At 45.9% G+C, this 22,092-nt stretch overlaps 2 protein-coding genes across 3 annotated transcripts in view; both read left to right on the forward strand.

Annotated features, from left to right (window-relative positions):
* Nucleotides 1-140: 140 nt before the first annotated feature.
* Nucleotides 141-15,747, forward strand: WFDC1 (WAP four-disulfide core domain 1). The gene is made up of 7 exons (XM_009477440.2): nucleotides 141-647; nucleotides 7,173-7,368; nucleotides 7,964-8,047; nucleotides 9,755-9,895; nucleotides 11,096-11,137; nucleotides 11,977-12,051; nucleotides 12,975-15,747. The coding sequence occupies exons 1-6, from the start codon at nucleotides 525-527 to the stop codon at nucleotides 12,033-12,035; spliced, it is 645 nt and encodes a 214-aa protein (XP_009475715.1). The 5' UTR covers nucleotides 141-524; the 3' UTR covers nucleotides 12,036-12,051; nucleotides 12,975-15,747.
* Nucleotides 15,748-20,494: 4,747 nt separating this feature from the next.
* The window catches only part of ATP2C2 (ATPase secretory pathway Ca2+ transporting 2), a 28,321-nt gene continuing 26,723 nt past the window's right edge, over nucleotides 20,495-22,092 (forward strand). The window contains exon 1 of one of the 2 annotated variants that reach the window (XM_087739897.1): nucleotides 20,495-20,869. In XM_087739897.1, the coding sequence (XP_087596023.1) occupies nucleotides 20,786-20,869 (84 nt within the window). In that variant the 5' untranslated portion in view covers nucleotides 20,495-20,785. Of the gene's footprint in view, nucleotides 21,098-22,092 lie in introns of both variants that reach the window. The other variant, XM_009477439.2, reaches the window with a different exon arrangement.

Genomic DNA, 22,092 nt, shown 5'->3' on the forward strand with positions numbered 1-22,092 from the left:
GGGCACAGTGGGAAGCACACAAAGGGAGAGCTGAGTAGCTTGGACAGTTTGGGTGAGCTGTTTGCTAGAAGCTGCCGAGCCCACCCCTCCAAGACCTTTATTTCCCCCTGCGGCAGCTGTCATCTGATCCCACGCTTTGGCTTTGAATGGGGCTCTCTGAGGATGCCAGATGTTGGGAACAAAGGTCTAAAAATAATCTTTCCAAATAATCTTCCCATCTATCATTCAAGGAGAGCATGTGCTTTGTGTGAACATGTGAGCCGAGAACCTGATCTAACTTTGAGTAAAGAAGTTCAACAGCAGCTCCTGGCTTCTGCTTGTGGGCTCCTTTGTTTTTTTTTCCCCCCTTTCCCTTCCCAGAAGCTGCGCAGCGAAAAGCGGCTCTCACCAGCGATCAGCCCTCGCTCTCCCTCCCTCCCCATCTCCCTCCCTCCTTGCCAAGACTCTGAATTGTCTGGATCCCGAAAGCTGGGCTCCTTATTTCATCTCTCTTTGGGAAAACGGATTCCAGGGTGCTGTCAGAGATGCATTTCTGTAAAAAGGTCTTCACTGCAGCCTTGTGTGTCTTAGTTTTGCTGCCAGATTCGGGCTGTGCAAGGAATCTCTGGAAGCGTGCTCTACATCTGAAAATGACGGAGAAATATGATGTGAGTAAACTGCAGCGGGGTGATTTTGGGGGAGCTGGGTATGCTCACCGTGAAAGGGGAGTTTTCTTTACGCATGTGTAGCATTTTAGAATAAGAAGTATTTGAATCTGCACGCTGTCTCTTTATAAAAGGGTTGCATTAAGTTTCCCAGGCTGTACTAAACTTTTGCCACCTAGCTGCTGCAATGGGAAGCTTGTAAAGCACGCTTGGAACAGTGAGAAGACGTTGGTACAGCAGCCGTCGCTGCTTTTCCTGGAAGCTTCATAGGGCAGCGAGGGAAGCGTGAATGGGGAGAGAGGGAATGCAAAACCTATGTGTCTGGGGATAGATTTAGTGAAAAGAAGATAATGGTGTTATTCATTGCTTAGAGCAGGGAGGAGGGTTCCCTGCCCAGTTCCCCCACCGCCTTTGGGGGTAAATGGGGACATATCTCCAGCTCCTAGTGACAGCGTGTACTAGAGGGATGGTGACATTGCCTAGGGTTTTGTAAATCACTGGAGCACAGAGACCTCCAGATCCATGGTGTCAGAGTAGCGTCCCAATCACACGTTAAGCTGCCTTCTTATCCTCAAGCCATCCCAAGTAAGAACAAACCGGGGAAGGCAGGAGACTCTGTGCAAGAAAACACAGCATGGAGCTGCAGAGGCTCCCGTGTCCCCTGTGCACCCAGGGAGCACTGGAGCACTTGCTGTGTCTGCCCAGGGCGTTACAGGGGATAAAGAGCCGTGTGGTGGTTCACCGGTGGGGTACTGAGCACAACCACCATTTCCAAATCTGTGGCGGTACTTAGAGCACTAGGTACTTACTGGAATTGAAACTGAAGCAGCAACAGGTTACTGTGAGTGGATAAAAGGATGGTGCTAGGTCTTGTTCTGGTGTGTCTGGGCCAAAAGACTGTTAGAAGTGGCCATGGAGGAAATTTAAAAAAAAAAAAAAAAAAGGAAAATAATGTGATAGCTTGACTTTTAGGACCTGCTGTTTAGGAAGAAAAACAATATGAATTTGAAATTTTTACTTACTCTATTCAAGTCCCCTTAGAAACCAGCACTGACCCAAGGCTTCTGCCCCTTGGATTGCTTAGGTGGAAGCCCCAGCCAGTCTGTTCTCTCACGCTCGGGTCTGATTGCATCTTTCAGCCATTGCATGTGCATAAACAGCTCCTTGGTGTCACAGAGGGATCCCTCCACCTGTTTTCTGTAGCCACATACAAAAACTTTTAATTTGAAGTGGATGCTTTTTTGCCCATGACATCTAGAGTGATGTCTGGGGACAGCTACATCTGGTTTGTGCGATTGCTGACTCAGAATGTGCCACACGTCTTTTGCCCGTGCTGAATGAACTGAAATAAGGTGCTCTTGTCTCCTGGAAACTTTGCAGAAAACCTTGTGCTAATATTTGAAAGGCACCCCAGTATTTTAAAATAAGAAATTTTCTTCACTGTAGCCTCCCTTGGGACAGGGTGTCATCTAGTTTGCACTTTAATTGGAAAATGGTGATGTGAAGAGCTGTGTTCCCTGCAAAATCACTCACTGGAGCGTGTATTTATTAGCATGTTTTTCTGTCATATTTCAATGCAAAGCCCAAATGCAATAGGAGCAGTGAAGTAAATGACCCAGAGAGATAGGACAGGAGTAGAACAGGAATTTACATGTTGAACTTCCGATAATGTGCTCTGTAGAAGCACGGAGCCCACTCCCCTGAGGATATATCCTCTTCTTTCAATCTGCGGTTCTTCAAAGGACTGTTTTTTTCTGGCAGCCGTGAATCCAGGTGCTACTGATCTGGCAAGCTCAGCTAGAATTGCTCATATTGACGGAAACATCTTATCTAGGAAAAACAGAAAATGCATTTCTTTTTCCTTCTCCTCAAAGCCTTGTAAGGAGGAAGGTGTCTGCTCTCCATCCTCTTATCCACCAAGAGACTGTTTTGGCAGCCCCTCTTGTTTCTCAGAGAGATGCTTTCTTTTCTACCAACTGCTGTGTGTTCCCTACAATTTGAAAATCACAGGCTGTGGGTGGAACAGCTGATTTGTGAGTCACTCGGATAGAGGGGTAACAGATGGAGGTGCTCACGGCAACATGGAGCCATACAAGAGATGGGCCATAGACATCCCTGTGGGACCCCCCAGAAGGACACAGGCAAGGTCTCTAGGGCAGAGAGGCGGTGAGGGGTAGGGAGTTGGCTGAGAGTGATGTTGTCTGAGTCCAAAAAGTCTGAGTCCGCAGCAGGAGCAATGCATCCACCAAACAGCTGGCTGCAGAACGCCGAGCAGGTGTTACGATGAGGAACTGGCTTGAGGTCTGGCCAGGAGTTTTTCATGATGGACTCTGAGGAAGGGTGTTGGTTGGCAAGGAGGGGTCAAGTGGGAACAGAGAAGGGAGAAAGAGGAGAGGGGATGCAGTGAGAAGAAAAAATTGGCAGTCACAGTGGGATGGAGGAGCTGGGCTTGCACCTTTTAGCAATTCCATGTATTTTGTAGCCAGAGGGACACTCCACTCATCAAGTTTAGTGATTTGCAGCTGGTGTTCTGCAGCCCCCGCAGAGGCTGTGGACTGTTCCCAAAGGGCAGAGGGAGGGAGCTACCTGGGGGTGCTCTTCAGTTCATTATCGAGACACCCACATGTCTATTGGAAGAACCTGGGGCAGTCTTGATTTTATTCCAGTGTCAACTGCATCAAGCATTTTAGAAAAAAATCCAGCCTTCTTTTAAAGATTTCCAGAAATGAAGAATTCCTCACAGCTGCTGTAATGTTCTTCCAACAATTTATTTACCCTCCAGCCAGCTGTCATAAATCAACACTGAGATACCCTCTCCGTCTACCAGATCAGCACACACCTCCCATGAGACGTCTGTTCCGCATGTGCCTTAGAGTAACGTATGAGCAGAGCTGCCTTCAGCCCCCGCATTGAAACCTGCATACGCACATACGAGCCTTGCACTGTATTCCCTGCTTTCCAGTCCTCTAATCGCTGTCGTGCATCTTCTTTGAGCCCACCCGAATTTTGCAACAATCTTCCAGTGCTACAGACACCAGAACCAAAACTACTAACCCAGAGTCAATAGCAGGAGAATATTATTCCTATTGTTTTGGTCTTGTCCTTCAGATTATTTAACCCTCCTTCAGTCTGATATTTGCAACTTTGATCTGTGTTTTTCCAGGTCTTTGATAGAAATATTGGAGGGCTCTAAATTCCTCCTAAGTGTGTATTGTTTCAGAGATATGGTGGTTTATGTTTGGAAATACCTGCCAGGGACAGAACTGGTGACTGGAGGCTGGGAATAAACCTCACGCGTGATCTCAGGGGCGGCCATGCAGAATATGAATTAGCAGAGAATTGTGCTTTGACACAAGGCCAGGGTCCAGTTTCAGGCACAAATAATGGAACAGATCTGGGATTTTTTGGAGGCAGACTGCATCCCACAGTTACTGTTGAAAATAGGGATTGAGAGTGAGTGAGTGCATTCAGGTTTTTCCTAGTCATCTTTACTGACCTCCAGGGCTCCTCAGCTGAACTCTGAACTTTTCCCCTTACTTTGTTTCTGGATATGTCTAAGGCAGATATTGTAATTTAAGTGATTTACTAAGTCTCCATGGGAAACAGCAGTTTGCCTCCTGCATTGAAAAATATTCTTAAAGGAAGAAATTTCGACTGTTGTCACAATCTGTAAAAATAATAAATCTGAGCTATGCTCAGAGCCAAACTGTGAATCTTGGGAGAGCTTTTAAAAAGACCTTGTAACCCGTACCTGGAGACATCCTTAACCCGGCTATTTTGGGAATGAGGGAATCTTGTTTCCCACTGGAATGGTTTATGCATACATAAAGCAGTGGCAATGGTTTTATTAGATCAAATGCGCAAAAAATATTTTTTTGACCGTGAGGTTTTGAAAGAAAGGGGTTCAGAGCAATAGGTGAATAGAGAAAATGGGCAGAGAGGTCATGAGGTACAAAGTTAATTGGCTAAAAATGTTATATTGTTCCCAAAAGGAAATCTCATTCATTGAGCCAACTGTTCATTGCAATGTTGGCTTCTTGGTTTCTGAATCATCTGTGAAGCAACGGCAGTAATTGTTTGGGGTTTGGTTTTTTTTTCATGTATCCATGAGTTGCCGGTATTATTTTGGTCACATTTCAGTCTGCAGCTGACATTTCAAATAATCGAGTAGTAAACTGTGACCTTCCAGGAAGAACGCTCCCTCCAGCAAGGAGACCTGCTAAACGTTTGGAACTGCATCGTTTTACTGTTAAATGCTCTCTTATATCCCAAAGTTATACTTGGTCCAAGCATTTTCTCTATTTAAAATCCAACAACAGCAAAAAAAGTTGAACTTGCAATATCTTCGATTCAAAAGCATGTTATTTCAAAGCTGGAGTGTTTTCAGCTTTTGAGGAATGGGGTGATGTGATAGCTTACACATTGTTTTACACTTTAACATTGAAAACATCATCAAAATTAGGAAATATTTTTTTTCAAACTTATTTTATGGTTCAAACAGCCTATCAATTCATGGGAAAACAACCTCATGGAAGGGTTTTTGAGCAGTTTCTTGTTCACTTAATGGAAACAGCTAAGGAAAAAGCAGAAGGAAATTGGTTTTTGATATTGAGAACAGGGCAGGCTGATACTGGGAACAGGGCAGGAGGCTGTCATTTGTGGAAATACTAGGAATTCACTGTCTCTCACACACAGACACACATACACATTATTTAACCAATTATAGATATAACCAGGATATGGATTTTCTTTAATGTACATCTTCTAACAGAAATTAAAACTTTTAATCATCCTGACTTTTCTCTGTATTTCTACATGGGCTGACACTCAATCGCTGTGCAGCCAGGCAGCAGAGAAACTTCGCTGCTCTCCGTTTCGCCCTAGCTATGGCTCAAAGAAAGGAGGTCAGCTTTGGTGTAGAAACCACCACCTTATCGATATGATTCTCTGCTATGTGCAATATGGAAGTAAACTTTCTGACATCAGTACCACATCGATGTGCATTGTTATTTCTTTTGGTGTCCCTTGGGATTGCCTTCATTCCCTACATTACAAATTATCCCAAGGGAGTGAGGATGATGTTGTTTCCACCGTTACTGATGCTTGCTGCTCAGTCACACACAGCAGCAGAGGCCGTGCGGGCCAGCGGTCAGTCCGCGGGGCAAGGGACCTCCTGGGGCCTCTCCTAGGACATTTTTTTGGACAGTGCATGTGGGGACATGGTGTTTCGCAAAAGGCACACGTGCTCCACAGAAGCTGTTGGGAGGTTTCAACAATGAGGATGTAGCAGATGTAGCTAAAGAGGGATATTAGTCTCACCTCAAATTTCTCCATAGCCTGATGGTGAAATTTCCTAGAGACCCCCTCAGGGACAGTTGCACCATGCTGTTTCTTGGAATAACAACCCCAGTTGTTCGTCACTGATTTCATAACACAACAGTGATCAGGCCAAGTATATGTAGGACTCTTAAACTCAACAGCCTGCTAGCGAGCGCATGGCAGCGCTCACTTCATACCTCTGGCTAGATGCTAGTCTCTTTTAAAAGTGCAAATCCAGAATCCATCTTTTGATGTGATTAGAGCTTATTAATGTTTGTTAATAAATCTGAGAACTGATTGCCCTTCCTGAGTATTTTATGCTGCTCTGGGGAGCGGAGCTCAAGCCCAGAGATGAGTAGTTCAGCCACAGGTGAGAAAGGAGTGGGCTTGGGTGATTCACCTCTCTGTTGGAGGGAGTTGGCTTCTTGCTAAAATGCCACCAGCGTGAATAACAACCTGAATGCTGCCTCTTATAAATGGTTCTGGTAAAATCCTGTGCCTGTTAATCCACTTCAGATCTCCCTTGTCCTTTCAGTGTGCAATGAGCAGCTGGGCTCCTTTCTGCTGTAGTCAAACACAGCCTCATTTTCTTCAGGATTAAACTGACATCACCTACACAGATCTCACCCAGATCATCTCATGTTTTCAAAATGGTCTCTAATGTAACAAGCCAGTGGATAAGCTTGAAAGACTCCCCTGTAAGTTCTGGTGCAGAAGGAGGTGATGAAAGTAGAAGGAGCCTATTGAGGAGACAGGTGCTACCTGGGACATTAGTTCCAGGTCCCATTTGGGGACATAACCTCAAAACAAAACAGTGCCATCATTTCCACTGCTTTACTATGAAAGTGTTTTGGCGTGCTCGTCGTGAGGATGCCTGGAGTGTTTCTCTCTGTTTCCCAGACAAGTATAAAAGACCTGAAAGGATTTTTTTTTTCTTTGCCTCCTCATTGTCATTACAATAAGCTTAATTATAAAATGAGTTCCACACAATAATTTGGTGGTTTGGTGTTTCCAAAGCAGTGGGCTAAGGTGATCATACAGCTCTCTCTTCAGTGTGCTGAAGACAGGGCTGGGGGAGCTGAATGGTTAATTCTCCTCTCTAATGAATATTTGAAAACCACTTTGAAATTCCCTCTTCTGTTTCAACTGATGGGATGTTTGGTATTCACCTTATGCCAAACCTTTGTTTCCTTTTCTTTTCTTTGCAAGGATTATGAGTACCCTCTTCATTCTCACAGTTCCCACTACCAGAAGAACGACCGCTGCCCCCCACCGCCCCAGACTCTGCCTGACCGAGCCTGTGAGGTGCCCAGCTGCCGGTCGGATTCAGAGTGCGAAAGGCACAAGCGCTGCTGCTACAACGGGTGCATCTACGCCTGCCTGGAGTCTGTACAGCCACCGCCAGGTAGAGTAGACCCAGTGATCAAATTACGGTAGAGAGAAGCATGCACAAGTCACGGTAGTCATCCCCATGTGCATTGGGTCTCAGGAGCGAGGCATGGTTTGAGTGTGAGTTGAGGATAAAGCTTCGGTTCCACACTTCTGATTTCTGGGATGACTGCTGAATCCAGGAATTATCCAAGGTCAGCTGGTGTTGCAAAATTTCTACCAGCACAAATGATAGAAATCGTTTGAGGCCAGTTCTTTTCCTGGGATTACATGTTCAGGAAAAGAAGTAATCCCAATCTGAATTAGTGCTCACAGAAGCCAGGCAGCCATCTCATCTGATCCATGCCATGGGATCAGAGGATGGGAAACAACAGCTGGTTTGGCCTTTATCACAGCAGGTTCTTGGGGCCCTGGATAACATCCATGGCTCTCTTGCCACTGCGACAACAATAGCATGAATATAAGTATCTTGCTGAAAACTCAAATCCATCTTTCAGGAGCCGGGCAGCCTCGTCACTGGCTGTTAGAGGAAGTCTGTGACTTTTCCATAACTGTATGCCCTATGGCTACTCCACCTTCACTCTGTGGTTTCTTGTTCCTGTCTTTTACAGTTTTAGACTGGTTGGTTCAGCCCAAACCCCGCTGGCTGGGAGGAAATGGGTGGCTTTTGGATGGCCCAGAGGAAGTCTTACAAGGTACAGTACCTTTCACTGTCTTCTCTGTGAGATCAGTAATTATACAAAAGGCACTAAATAATATATTCACCAAACACAGGGCTTGGCAAGGTTGTTGGGATGCTGGGGCTGCTGGTATTTGTCTGGAGGTTCCTTAAGAATAACGCTGTATTGTGCAGCAGGCTAGTTTCTGGTGCAGTAAATTGGTTGCTTTTTATGGATATGGCTTATCCAGCAGAGCACTAGGAGTACTCCAGAGAACTGGATTTGTATCCATTCTTGAAATAAGTAGAAATGTATAATTTTTTAGAAAAAGGCTTTGTCAGCATACACAGATTTTCTGCCAGCTGCCTGAAAGACTGTGGGCGGACTTGGATTAGGAGACCTCTTAATCCAGAGTGGCCTCACCACACAGATGCCTTGGGCTGGGGCTCTGGCTCTTGGGTCTGAAGGCTTCTTTGAACGAGAGCCCTGGCAAACTGCTGCAGACTTGTGTCGAGCTGACATGGAGCTGGGAGCATCTAAGCTTGGGGACTGCTAATGAGACTGGGCTTCTCAGGTTAATTCCACAGAGAAAGGTCTTTTCATTAATTTTTTCCAATACCTCAAAGTCAAACAAGGAGGGAGTGGGGAGGTGGGAAGAGAAGTTTTCTTCTACGAGACATCCCCAGATGTATGTATGCCTGAAGTTCTTAATTTCCTCATGGAAAGGCTATTCCAGCTTTTGATCAGCTTTAGTCAGACACAGGTAGTGCCAATAAATTACCCTCTTTGGTCTTACACAGATGGTATCAGACTTGCCGAATTCTCATCTATTATGAAAATTCCTAGTTCGTCAAGAGAAAATTCTGCCTCCAGCTCATTGGAGTTGCACTGCTAGAAATAAGATAAAATAGGTTCCTCCTCATCTGTCCCTGTCATGCTAATATTATTTGTTCTTATCTTAACACCTTCATCTCAGCTTGAGGGAGTAATTAGTGAAATAAGAACCATCAGTCATGGCATGAGAATTACAGCAGGGGTCCTTGAAATTAAAATCCTGGCAAATGAAAGGGTGGAGTGTCCCTGCATAGCCTGTACATTGAATGGACACAAACACCGCCTGTGAGTCCTGCTTCACTTTCTTATTCTGCTCTGCACTTGTTGAAAATCCAGGGTCAAGGTTAAAGCCTCCGTTTGTAACAGGGAGTAGTACTGCCTTACTCCATAGTGAGTCACATCTGAGGTTGAAATTCATCAGCAAGTTAATGGGTGTGGAGCAAAGAACAAAGCAGCAAACTGCCGGCTTCTTGGTTACGTTTCCCTGATTCCTCACCCAGCCTGAAACACTGGCTGGAACAGACTTATGGCTGCTCGGAGGAAAAAGATGCATGGAGCGACCACCTATCAGTGCAAGCATGGTGGTCAGTGGTGGTCTGTCTTCACCACTCTCCAGCCCTCACACAGACCCTGCGCAACAGGCTGTGGGCGGAGTGTCGTTACAGGTAATCGGGCTGACCTGCACTCCCCATACCATGCTAGACACGTCAGTTTTTTGTCTAAGGTGTGAAGTGGATCACGGGCTCTGCCAGGCTTCTTTGGAGGTGTTAGCTCCTGGATACCCTTGCATGGGAAGTAGTCTGAGATGCTGTCTGGGAGGAGATACAGAAGAAGGTGGACGTGTTGTCATATTTGGGTTACCTGTGGGTGTTAAAGCCATGATTTGTGACCTGCAGGCTTCTTTTGCAGCTGAGGCCTGCAGTACCACTGAGGATGGAGATGAGCCTCTGCATTGCCCCACAGGCTATGAATGCCATATCATCAACCCAGGTAACACAGCTGAAGGAATCCCTAACAGGGGCCAGTGCATCAAGCTCCGTGGAAATCCAGGTTAGTTGACTGGAAATCTCCTTTCCTTTCTTGTTCTGTCCTGCAAACACCAGCAAGGGACGGTATGCGCTCACTGGCTTTGAAGGACATCTGGCAGTACATCTGCTCTCATGGGCTTCCTGGGTTTTCTGGGCAGCCCAAGGCCCCAGGGCAGTGCGTGACAGCTGGGCTGGGCGGCAGTCCGCGCTCCGCAGCGATCTCAAGTCTCTATTGCCCTTGATGTTGGCTGAGCTATGTAGAATACCCAAAGCAGGGGACACACTTCTTGTTTGCTCTGTATGCCAGTGTCCTCTGGGATTGTGTAAGCAGAGCAGGCAGTAACCTGCACGTGCCATTATTACGCAGCACAAAAAATAGCACTACACACTTAACTAAGAGCTATGAGTTTCAAATGCCAGATTTCACTTCTGACTCTGCTTTCTGCATCCAAAACATAGTTTCCTTTATTCTGCTGACACATTTGCCCAACCAAGGAACTTATATAGGCCAAACTATTTTCCAGGAAAGCTCGTAACATGTCTAGGTATATGTAACTTCATTGAACAGTAGGATATGTATGTCTCCACTGGGCTACAAATCAGCTTGGTGTAGAGACATGAGACATCAGTTTTGCCATTTGGTCACTGCAAAAGCCAGGGGAAGCGTCAATCCACATCTCTGAACTGCTTCCAGAAAAGACTAAGATTTTTTCCAGGGCTTTTTGATCATCTCTTTTATTCTTTTATAACTTTTTCTTTAGTAACATCCATAGTAACTAATGTAATGTATAGCTGTATGGCTCTTAGACACAAGGTATTTCTAAGAGCTTAAATAATTATATAAATGGCAAACAGAAAAACCTGGCTGGAACTTGAATTATGTAAAACACTAATAGATAGTCTGAAATTTTACCCAAATTTTCTTTCATTTGAGAAAGTCTGCGATTCCTTGACTCACAGCTACTGAAAAGAATATAACATGCTAGTGGCCAGCAGTTAACCACTCTCAGGGAAAGTCCACATAGTTCAATAATCTCAACAGTTTTATAAGAGGTTTATAGCTGCCTACACTACTTCAGCTACAGAGATCTTTTATTTTCCTGTTTGTGAGGTTCTTATTTCCGTATCTATAATTTCTCTGTGCTGTACACAGAAGGCCGGAGTTTCACACAAAGAATGAAGGCTGCCTGGGTATGTTCTCATTACGTGCCTTCTTTTGCAGATGGACGCAACCTGAGGCATAAGTATTACAAGGAATATTTTGGTAAGCCATTGGCACGAAGTGTTTGCTATTATTAAGCTTTATAGTTATTGCCTTGCTTGCAAGAAATTTGCTGCTTATGAAATGAAGGTTTGTACATAGCAAAAAGAGATTCTTTAGCCTCAACTGTCTATGTTTTGGTCAAAAGATCTTATTTTAAGATCTGCAATGCCCCGACTAGGGACTCTTGAGTGCCTCCAGCTGTTACACAATGTGTTAAATGGTGCAGCCTTCTGCCAGGGGTTCCCACCCAAGGGATGAGAAACACCCAATCCAATAACCTTTAGTTATTTTTAAGTATATTTTTGAAGCTTTCCTCATGGCCCAGGACTCCTTGCAGATGAACACAGAACTTTGTCAAAAGCAGGGTCTTTTGCCAAGAGCTTGTATTGTGGTACGTGATAAGAGATGACTGGAGCCTGAGGAATCAGTCCCTTCTTGTTATCTGCAACCACAAGAGGTGTCAGGTCCCTTGCACAAATTGATAAATACGTGTCGCAAAGAAAGCAGGAGGATCTTCCAGAAGATCGCTTTTCTCATGGCTTCAAAGCTCCTGGTTTCTGCTAACTCTTGGATCTAGAGGGGGACAGTCAGATCAGATTGGAAGTGATATTCAGATATAACATCTTTGATATGATAAGATTTACAAGCAGCCAAATTTGGCCAGTTTAGCTGAAAAAACTATGAAAGGATCAACTTTCCTCTGTCCAGCAGGCTATCGCAGCTCTCCCAGAGAACTGCTAAATAATGAGACCAGGAAAACTGTACTGCTTAGAGAATCTTGGGAAAACATTTGCCACAGACTAACTTGAAATCTAACTTTGCTGCTATTTGTTTTACAGGAAGCAACTCCAACAATGTCGTCGGCTATGTGAAAAACCAGCAGAAGCATTTAGGCTAGTCAATGGTGCGTCTGGGTAAGTGTCCTGTGAAGAAAGGGAAAGCTGGGTGAAGATAGATGGTGCTTAGTATGCAATTATTTAAAGAAATGGTTGGTTGAGGGTGAAATTACCTCTCTTACACCAGCATAAGGACAGCACCTTAAAACTACGTACAGGTGCATACCTCAGGCTCCATGAATTGAGCTGAAACACCTATGCCGACAAACAGATGGTGCTGTAAAAGTATCCCAAGAACCTGTGGCATTGGAGATTGAACTCTGCAAACTGTCCATGGAGAAGTTAATGTCCTTCCCAGCTCTCGCTATACCCCTCCCACTTTTTACTCTAATTTCACAAGATGCACCTGATTGCTTTGAAGAACCTTTGCCTTGTAGGTGTTGAGAGGATGGAGTGATTTTCAGGATGAAAAATAAATACTGCAAAACTTTGTGAGCCTTAAGAGTTTAAACTTTCTGTTTAGGGGCTTCTTCTAGGCTCCTGCAAGACAAATTAAAAAGCTCTTTATTTTGGACTGATTGCAGTAAGCGTCAGTCTTGCAAATACTTAGGCATATGGGTGATTTTGTGGGGTAACTTTATGTGTGCCAACAGTTGCACTGAACAGTATGAGCCACTCGTGGGAGTAAATGTATCTGGCCAGAGCGAAGCCAACTGAAAAAGCTCCAATCATTTTATCAGGCTTTGAATTAGGCAAGAGTGAAAATATTTATTATACCAAAGGTCTGTCCCAAGATGGTTTTCTCAACACCTTCAGCTTCACTTTAAAACTAACTTGAGCTTAACTGGCAGTTATGAAAACAAAGCAGTTCAGTGTGTCTTTTATGTACCTGCGTCAGACTGACTGTTAAGATTACACAGCTACATAAGGACAAGTTCTGTGCAAACATCCCAGGAAGGATAAATATTTTAATTCCTTTTTTTTGTTTGATTTTCACGCAGCTGGACCACTCTGTTAAGCAGCTGTCAAGGAATGCTTTACCCAACAGTTTTCTGGTTTGGAAGAATTCTGGTCCCAAATCATCACGAGCACATCTCCAGCTTTACCCCGATCCCTGCCCACCAGTGATAAAAAGATTTTGCTATTCAAGGAACAGGATGAGTCTAGATGTTAAGCCTATCAACAGGGGGAGAAATGTGATCCACTGAAAGAAACCCCACCATTTATCTGCTGCCCTTCGACCGGTGAAATGTAAATACCTCCGAGCGGATCCCTATAAGCCACGGCACCATTCTCAGGCCGCTGGAACAGAGCCTGCCCTTTATGTGCGTGTTATGTGACCGATGCGGATTTCACGACCATGAACATAACTCAGTATTATAAAAATGAAGTGACGTCAGAATTGTACCTAAATATATCTAAGTTGCATTAGAATAGGCAAGAATGTAAGACTAAAGGGGCTCTCTGGATCAAATCCAGTGCCTGCCTATCTCGAACAACTACTTTAAATAAGCCTTTTCATAAGTTACAGTTCGAAGAAACCTGCAGGTTTCTTCTTTTCCTATTTATACCTCGGGTTCACCATGTTTGACACCCAGTCTACAAGCCTAAGCCTGAAATCTTAAGAATTTGAAGAACTCTGAGCTAGGAGCAAAACAGGTTTTATAAATGTTTTTTTTTTTAAGTTACTTTCCTTTAGCTTCTCAGTCTGGTGAGCTGCAGATTGAGAGCTGATGACGGAATAGATTTCTTTCTGCAATATTTAAGGAGACACACATGCGTGCCAGTCTTTTTAAGTTGGTTTTTTTTAGCCAGAACAGTTAATACTCACAGAATGTACATCTGCGTTTTTGTACCTGCAAAACCTCAGCAAGAAGGCTGAAGTCTGGATTATTTGTTGCGCGTATTAGAAAAGAAAAAGCAGGATAAATTTGTGTGATTAAAAGGATTGTCTGGCAGATGGGCAACTGCTTTTTAGAAGTCCTGTACCCTTAGGCTGACTTTCATAAATCCTTAAGGTCAAGTTATTTGTGTTTGGGCCTTACAGCTTCTTTTGGCTGTTTAGCATTATAAAATGGAAAACACATTTTCTATGAATGTTTCCTTTTCTGTGGCAGTCCTAAAGGGACAGTTGCATTTCATTTTGACAAATCTGCCAGAATTGCTAGGCAAAAGAAGCCATGTTTGGTCCCCTGTTCAGTGCGTGTCCCCATCTGCATGCATAAAATTAGCATTTTAATCTGCAGAGTAGTAGCAGTGCATATAAATACCCAATTCACAAATACAAGTGCCTGCTTCCACCCACGAGCCATGGGACTTTTTCCACTCACCAAATGTTTTAAGCCAAAGCTCAGACGCCTATAAAACACTTGATACTTTGCGTATGACATTTGCAGCTGGAGAGGTGAAAGATGCCAAACTGCTCTTCTGTTTCCTATCATAAACAGGCACACTCCTCCGTGCTTTAGAGAGCAAGGGAACAGATGAAGGGCTCCACGTTTTCCTAAAGGTCTTCATTTGTTGAACTCCATTCACTTCTTTGTGCCTTTATTCCAAGTTTTAGCTATTAAATGCAACACCATACTTGGACAGATCTATTTCTAAAATTTTATCATATACAACTTCATACCATGATATCTTAGCTCCTGCGGAGAAACAGGAGTCCATCCATATATATATATCCATCCATCCATAGTTCCAATCTCAGTTTAGGCCAGAAACTTGCCGCTTTGCCACTGACATTACTTGACAACTTAAAGCAACACAGCTCATAATGAAAGTCTTAATGCAGCCTTGCTCCTAGGTGCTGCTCGGTGAAATGGGCTGATTTTTTTTCAGCATTACTTTTTGCAGAAAAATCAAATTCTGATTAAATGAGCAAAGCGCTTCAATGGCTACAGCTAAGTCCCAAAGAGTAAATGCCAAATTTTTCTATTTTAAAATAAAAAATTCAGTGCCTAAAAACATCAGAGGATCCAGTTGAAAAACATGTCTTTGAGTATTAACAAATTTGCAAGATTAAAACTTCAGATCTCAGCCTAATCATGCAAAGCATCAGCAAATATGCTTAATTTGAATGGACACATTCACTTCAGTGGCTGCTTTTTTGTGGCTACGAAAGCACGTACCGGCCCCCCTTGCTGGATGGGATGGTAAAGGTATTTTCTGCTTGCAAAAAGAATTTTTAAATAAGAAAATTGACAAATTAATAATTTGTTGATGAATTTCTGTTTACTGGGTGTTATCAAAGACATCACCCTTCCTCATGGTGCTATAATGCTTGAACTTTTTTCAAGTTCATTCTTTTAAAGTTATTAATTGTCAAATTCGGAAACAAAAGCCACAGAAGAGACTTGTCTATGTGCTGTGTTTTCAACGCCGACGTCCATCACATGCTGAAAAGAAAACACAGACCAAATGAGTTGTCCTCGGCTTATCTTCTCTCCAAAGACACATGGCTCGACAACAGTCTTGTGAAGCACAGTAGGAAATCACTAATGTAGGTTGTTTTTAATGTTCCCATGTACACTTTAAAGCATGTTTGGTGCTATAATAACCTTTACGTGTATCACTGTGTGCTAGCAATACTCATGGCCTTCGGGATCCTCAAGCACTGCCGGCGGTGCCGGGGGAGCTGCTCTGCCTTGCAGCGGCTGAGGATCTGCGGCAGCTCCAGGCAGAGCCGTCCTGGTTTGTGCCCCTGGTGCTTAGGCGTGTACAGGTTCTGCTACTTCGGTGCTCAATAAAAAGTGACCAGTATATTTTTCAACTCTGCCTAGTTTCAGTTGTGTGTTCTTGACGTGCGCTTGGCTTCGAATGATGAAAAAAAGGACAAATCTTTTAAATTTTAGTTGCTGGGAGAGCTCAGAAAACATAGGCGCAGGGAGACGAGAGTCGTTTTGTCCACTGGAAGGGAGGTGACAGACCCCCAAAACACATCGACCACCAGTGTCCCCTTTCAGAGGGCCACCTTGGTGAGTCAGACGCTCACTCAGCTCTTGGCGCCTTCATTTCTATTGCTCAAAAGGGAGCTGATGGACAGCACCGTAAAGAGGATGGTGATGGTGACCCAAGTAGAAGGTGACCGTTTTATTTGACCAGGCATTTTCCTTGTTGATTCAGAGCTGTTGTTCGCTGCCAGCTGGGTTTCAGCTGCCAGGTCAGGCTGCACAAGCAGCTGCTCAGACAGCTTTGCAGGAGGCCAAGGCTTCCTTGAAGGGTGGAAAAGTAAACCAAGTCAGAGGCCAGCGCTGGGCTGGTGCCCACTGCGGGATACCGGAGCTGAAAGAGGAGCCTGGCGCTGAGAGGCTGGGCTGCTGGACACTGCGTTTCCAGGAGCAGGCAAAACTTCACCATCCCACCAGCTCCACCCACACCGGTCTTGCTCTACCTGCTCGTCAGGAGTGGGCAGGAGTCCTTCTGCATTGCTTGCCTTCTGCCCTGAAACCATAACAGAGGAGTCACAGAGAGAGAAACTGCCTGTAATTTAGCCAAGGAGGGAATAGCAGTGGGTTTCATTGCTTCGGAAAGGTTTTCTGTGGGTTTTGAGAAGATGCCGGCTAGCACTAGGTGTCAGGGTAGCTCTTCAGTCTGGCAGTGAAGTCATCCTTGGGATCACTTGAAGTTCTCATGGCAATGGTCATATGGCCTGTTTGGATGGGGAGGTTACGGGATGTGCGTACGTAACTCGGGTGTCCTGCTGTGAAGTGTGAGGTGGACTAAGTACCTTGGCTTTCAAGAGAAGGATCAATTTGGTGAGCACCACAAAATTAGGTTTTGATTTCAACTTGTTTCCATGTTAATGCAAGCAAATGTAGTTTCTGTTGATGTAGCTGGCTAACGGTCTTTGTGGAAAAAACATTGTGTGTCCTAAGGCATCATCTGCAGGTGACACTGAAGTCCTATCGATGCATCCATGAACCCAACAGCTGGAATCAACAGACGGACAACCGTTATAATAGATCTTCAAGAAGTCAGGGGTCTGCCTGAAAACCACAGCGTGCACCTCTAGGTCAGCAACCTGCAGAAGTTGTAAATATGAGAATAAAAAAAAAAAATGCTGTAATTTTGACATGCCTAGTTCAGAGCTCCATTAAGCTTTATGGTGCAGAAGTGTTTTGGTTACCTTCAGGAAGCTGTTCCATAGTTTCATGAGCAGTGAAGAAGCCTACGAGGTTGAGACAATCCATGGAAGAGGCTTTGGAGACTGACAGTTTCTCTTTACCCACTGCATAGCAGGGATTTGCTCGCCCAGGGGGTTGTTTACTTCTCCCACCTCACGCTGTCTACGCAGGCTGGATTTTTCTCTGGAGGTGGTGTCAGGCGAGCACCGATTGTCTGTCTGTGGCAAAAGGATTTACAGCATCTTTTAGCGTCTTTTAAAGATAAATAAAAAAACCACCTTTTGCTGGTGAGTCTACAGAGGTAAGTCCCGTTTCTTCCTATTATTTTCTCCTTCTTGTTACCTTTCTATGTAAGCAAAGTAGCAAGAACCATGGGAGAAGCTGTGCAAAACGAAGACGACCTTTTGACAGTTTCCGAGACGGAGACGTGGCTGGTGGGGCTCATTCCACCCAGCCTGAGCCGCCCCGCCAGATGAGTCTCCCAATTGAAGCAGCGGAGGCTGTGCAAACAGAACCAAGAGATTTAATTAAATTCCCCCTTCCTTCCTGGTGGCACACCTAGGGACAGACCTAAGGCTTTACCTGGCCTTTATCAGTAGCATTGAGAAGATGGAAAGGAGCCCTGGCCCAAAACTGTTCTTTGCTTTTATAACCAGGCGCAGCCGATGTTCCGCCCAGGGGCGTAGGAAAAACCCAACCTGAAAGCAGAGGATTTGGATTTCTGGGTAGCAGAAAACTCAGTAACTAATTTCACCCATGCACCAGAGATTTTTTCCCTCAAGGTGGCACAAGAGGAACAAAAGTGGGACGAGCCCTGGTTACGGCAGGGCAGCAGGTGAAGGAGCTGTGGGTTTTGAACCGAAAGCAGCACCCTGCCCTCACAGCGGCAACCTCTTGGGCCCACGCAAGCTCAGATCTCGGATGCTTTGCTGTATGCGGCTTCATAACAGATATTCAAAAAAACAAAAAAGGTTTCCCAAATAACCTACTTAGAACTGGAGTCTGACCCTGAGCCTTATTATCCAATTAAATAGGAAATACTATAAAGGTACTGTAATTGGGCCGCGTGTTATATATTTATAGTGTGAAAATTATGTTTTATACCAGAATGAAGAAATTCAACTTGTATTAGTGTTGTTTTCTTTACATTATAGTCTTGATTCAGTTTATTCCCAGCATTTTCTGAGCCATGAGATCACAAAATACATGAATTTTCCATTAGATTTCCTAACAGGCAGAAATGAAAAGCAGCAAGAAAATGAAACTCCAGTCCGTTCAGCAATTTTGCAGAATGTGTGGCGAATAGTCAGCAACAACTACTTTTTCTTTCTGCATTTATTCAATTTCATTGGTGCTAAAATTTGATTTCACGTTACAGAAATGTATAAACATAAAGGTGACAGACAGGGCCGTGGTCCTGAGCCCAAACACTGCCGTTTCTCCCGAGCTGCGGGTCTGCTGGATAATAAACCAAAACACACCAATTATTGCGGTGCGTTATCATGCTCATCAACTCGTGTTTCTCCTTTTCTATGTCCTGTTTGTCTCGGTATTTTTGTCGTACCCCTCGCTGTATCGTTCCTCCCTGCAGCCGAGGCTGGGAGAGGGGGAAGGTGACTGCAACGCCGGAGCACAGCGGGTGCCTCCACGCCGAGCCGGGATGTGGCATCTTGGCCCGTGTCCACATTGTCTAGATTCTGGATTTTGTTCTTCTTCGGATTGTGTACACAGCAGCGAGCTACATGTGTTTCCACAAGCAGCAGCTTTTTGTCAAGAGGAGGAAGTTAAATAAGGAAACTGGCAGTGCGAGCCTGTTGCTCAATTAGCCGCGTTGTCAGCAGCGCTTGGCTAACGAGAGCCGCGCTCGGGACGGCACGGTCCACGGAGACGCTGCGCAGCAGAGCCCCAGGAGGACGCCCGGGCTCCTCGCGGGTGGCAGCTCCCTTGCCGGGTGCCGGTTGCATGGATGATGGGCGAGGTTTTGGGATGAGAAAAGCAAGAACAAAACCAAGGAATCTTTTTTCCTACCTGCCTAGAGAGGGGGAAGATATTTTTCTATCAGAGACACAAGGCACGACTCCATATGATCCCAAGGCTACGACTGCTACAAACACACTCAGATGAGCAGAAGAATGTATTTCCTTGCCAGGCGGTGCCTGCTCTGCCTTACCCGGAGCAGGGCAGAGCCAGCTGGCTGTGCTCCAGGTCCTTACAAAAGCTACAGAAGGAGGGGACCAGTTGGAAAGCCTGTGCGAGCTCAGAGATGGTTTGCCACCTAATTCCCATACAGTTTGATAAGGTCTAAATTTCTATATAGCTGCCTTCGAGCCCTGGCTAAGCACCTTACCTAAACCCTGGGCAGGGCCTGGATGTGAGCTGCTTGAAAATCAGCGCCCAGCATTATCCCTGGATATTTTCCCATGGGAAGGAGGGCTGTTGCAGCGATGCAGGAACTTCCTTCACCTGCCTGACGCATCCAGTTCAGGTCATTAAGAAAGCATTTCTCAATCAGGAGCCAAGGGAGTTAGGAAGCCCCAGCTGTGTTTTACGAGAGCCCGGCTACTTGCGGGGTGTTTCCCAATCGCTTCGCTTTCCGCTCGGTCTTTGGAAAGAAGCCCTCCCTCCAGCCCCCTTTGGTGGGACACAGCTTGGGACAACGTGTGTTATCTGTAGCTGCTGGCAGCATCACGCTGGTGGGGTGTCCCACGGGGCTCCGCAGCTTTTGCTAGAGCTGGTGGGACCTGGGAGAAGCAGATAGGCAACACTGAAACGCTCCCTGGGAAAACACCAGTTTGATGGAAGTTGGTCAGGTTTTGGGTACCTTGGCCAGGTTTTGGGTACTGTGGGCTGTCACACAGGTGAGAGTCTGGGGTCTTGGCCCCATCGTGGTCCGGGTGCCACCCCCTCCACTCACTGCCCCAGAGGTAGGAGGCGGCACCTGGAAGTCCTAGGAGAAAACTATTCTCCTGCAGAAAATTGCACATATGTTTTTCTCTGACTGGGAATGACATTTATTCCCTCAATGCAGTTTTTACTGTCAAAGGAGGATCTTAATCTCATATTTTACACCTTAGAGACAATTTAAGCCTAAGTGAATCCTGTAGTCATGATGCCTGGGGGAGGACGTAGGTGTCCCGGTGCAAACCAGAGCACCATGCTCCCTGACAGGCAGCTATGAATCCTCAGAAAGGAGGATTAACCTGTTAACTACAGCCATATGTTGGGATCCTCCATGCAAGCACTCCCCTCTGCCGAATGAAAGACTGTGGGTTTTAATAAAAACATCACAAATATCACAACAAAATAAAAGCATCACAAATTCACACATCACGCATTTATGCCCTCTCCCTGATGTAAATACTTATAAATACCGGCGTTATGCTGACTGGAGCATTTCTCAAGGAGAATTTCCCCAGCCTGGAAGCTTACAAACAGGCTCGGCAGTGTGTGTAACCTGTCTTGCCTCTGCACGCAGCAGCCTCGGCAAAACAACCTCCCTATCTGCCTGCCCGCGGTGCGGCACCCGCCAACGCTCCTCCCGCAACATTTTTTCAGAGGGCAGAGGAAAACACGGAGCTGCAAGACCTCAGCCCGCTCTTCGGGTGCCGGCCGTGCACGCACGTAGGGCCACCTCACTCCTCTATCAGCCACGGTCTTAAACACAGACAGGCTACCCCCGGCAGGGTTTTATGGGCGAAGCACCCTGCGTCGCTGCTGGAAGGGTGCGCAGCCTCCCTCCGGCACCTGCGGCCGAAGGCGTGACTTGGCGGCAGGTAAACGCTGCCTCTCCCTGCCCGTAACCATAGCCCCGCGCTTGCAGGGGAATTCGAGCCAGCGCTGCCGGCAGCGGGTGGCACCGTCCCGGTGGCCCCCGGGGCGCTTCCCACCGCTGCGCAGCAAAGATGGTAGAAGGAGGTTTCGCCAAACTCTTCCAGAAAAGGTCGTTTTTCCGCTTCGCACAGAAATATCAGCCCCTTGGAAGCGGCGAGCCGGAAGAGGAGGTGAGGATTGCCTGTGCCTCTTGCCTGGACCTGCTGAAATAGTTCGTGTAATTGGGGTTAAATTTATCTACTTTGTCTGCTTTGTCCCACCGGTAACTTGATATTGCTGCTGCTTCTCTCTCTGTGCCGAGTCGCTCCCTGTGCAACAGGGACGAGATTAATGCTGTTTACCAGGCAGCAGGGTGAGATGGGGATACTTGTTTCTATGCGATACTCCCAGGACGTATAGCTCAGGCCAAAGTCCCGGCCAGGAACATTGTTCTCTGCACTGAAGAGGTTCAAAATTAACAAAACTCGTAGCAGAGCGACTGCCGTGAGGCCCATGGGCGCTGTGTGAGGCTTTCTGGCGTGCTTGCACAAAATGCAAACGCTGTCTCAGCAGAAGGGTAGATGAGGAGCGGGGCAGACCCTGGCCCCGGGCATACCCCCTGCCACCGGTGCCGGCGCGGGTGGACGGGCTGCGACCCCTCCTGTGTCTTGTTGCTGCAGTCAGTACCGGTAACGAACAGCCGAGAAGAGCTTTAGCTCAGACCTGCAGAGTCCACTCCAAAATAATGCTTTCTTTTCTTGAAAAATGCTGATGTATGAACATTGATTTTGTTTTTCCCCTCCTCCCTTCACTACCTCTCCTCGGTGCACATGGACCAGTGGCCAGTGGTGGTTTAGGTGTCACATTTGCTGTTCTTGTTTTTTCACCACAAAACTGGGATTATTTTATTATCACGTTTGCTCATCCCAGGAATTTCCATTGCTCAAGCCCCATTTTTTTCTCCCACGCGTCAGCTTGGTCGGGTGCCCTCCCACGTAAGCCTGATTTGCACAATTCCTTCAGCATGCAGGCTTAGCCCTTAGTCCTATCCCAACAAGCACCATCCACACACTTTCGAGATAGTCCTGTTCTTTTCCATGACTGTCCGACTGAGGTCTTTTCTCAGATGTTATTTCATCTAATCCTCTGCTCTCTTCTGACCCTCGTCTTTCCAGTATAGGGGTTG

The sequence above is a fragment of the Nipponia nippon genome, unplaced genomic scaffold, assembly GCF_047370975.1.
Source record: "Nipponia nippon isolate SJK-2023a ecotype South Korea unplaced genomic scaffold, ASM4737097v1 scaffold_7, whole genome shotgun sequence".
Lineage (NCBI taxonomy): Eukaryota > Metazoa > Chordata > Aves > Pelecaniformes > Threskiornithidae > Nipponia > Nipponia nippon.

Coding starts and splice junctions, on each gene's coding strand:
- WFDC1 (XM_009477440.2), top strand. CDS start 525: ATGCATTTCTGTAAAAAGGTCTTCACTGCAGCCTTGTGTGTCTTAGTT. Junction 648..7,172: donor AAATGACGGAGAAATATGAT/GTGAGTAAACTG, acceptor TTTCTTTGCAAG/GATTATGAGTACCCTCTTCA. Junction 9,896..11,095: donor CAAGCTCCGTGGAAATCCAG/GTTAGTTGACTG, acceptor CTTCTTTTGCAG/ATGGACGCAACCTGAGGCAT.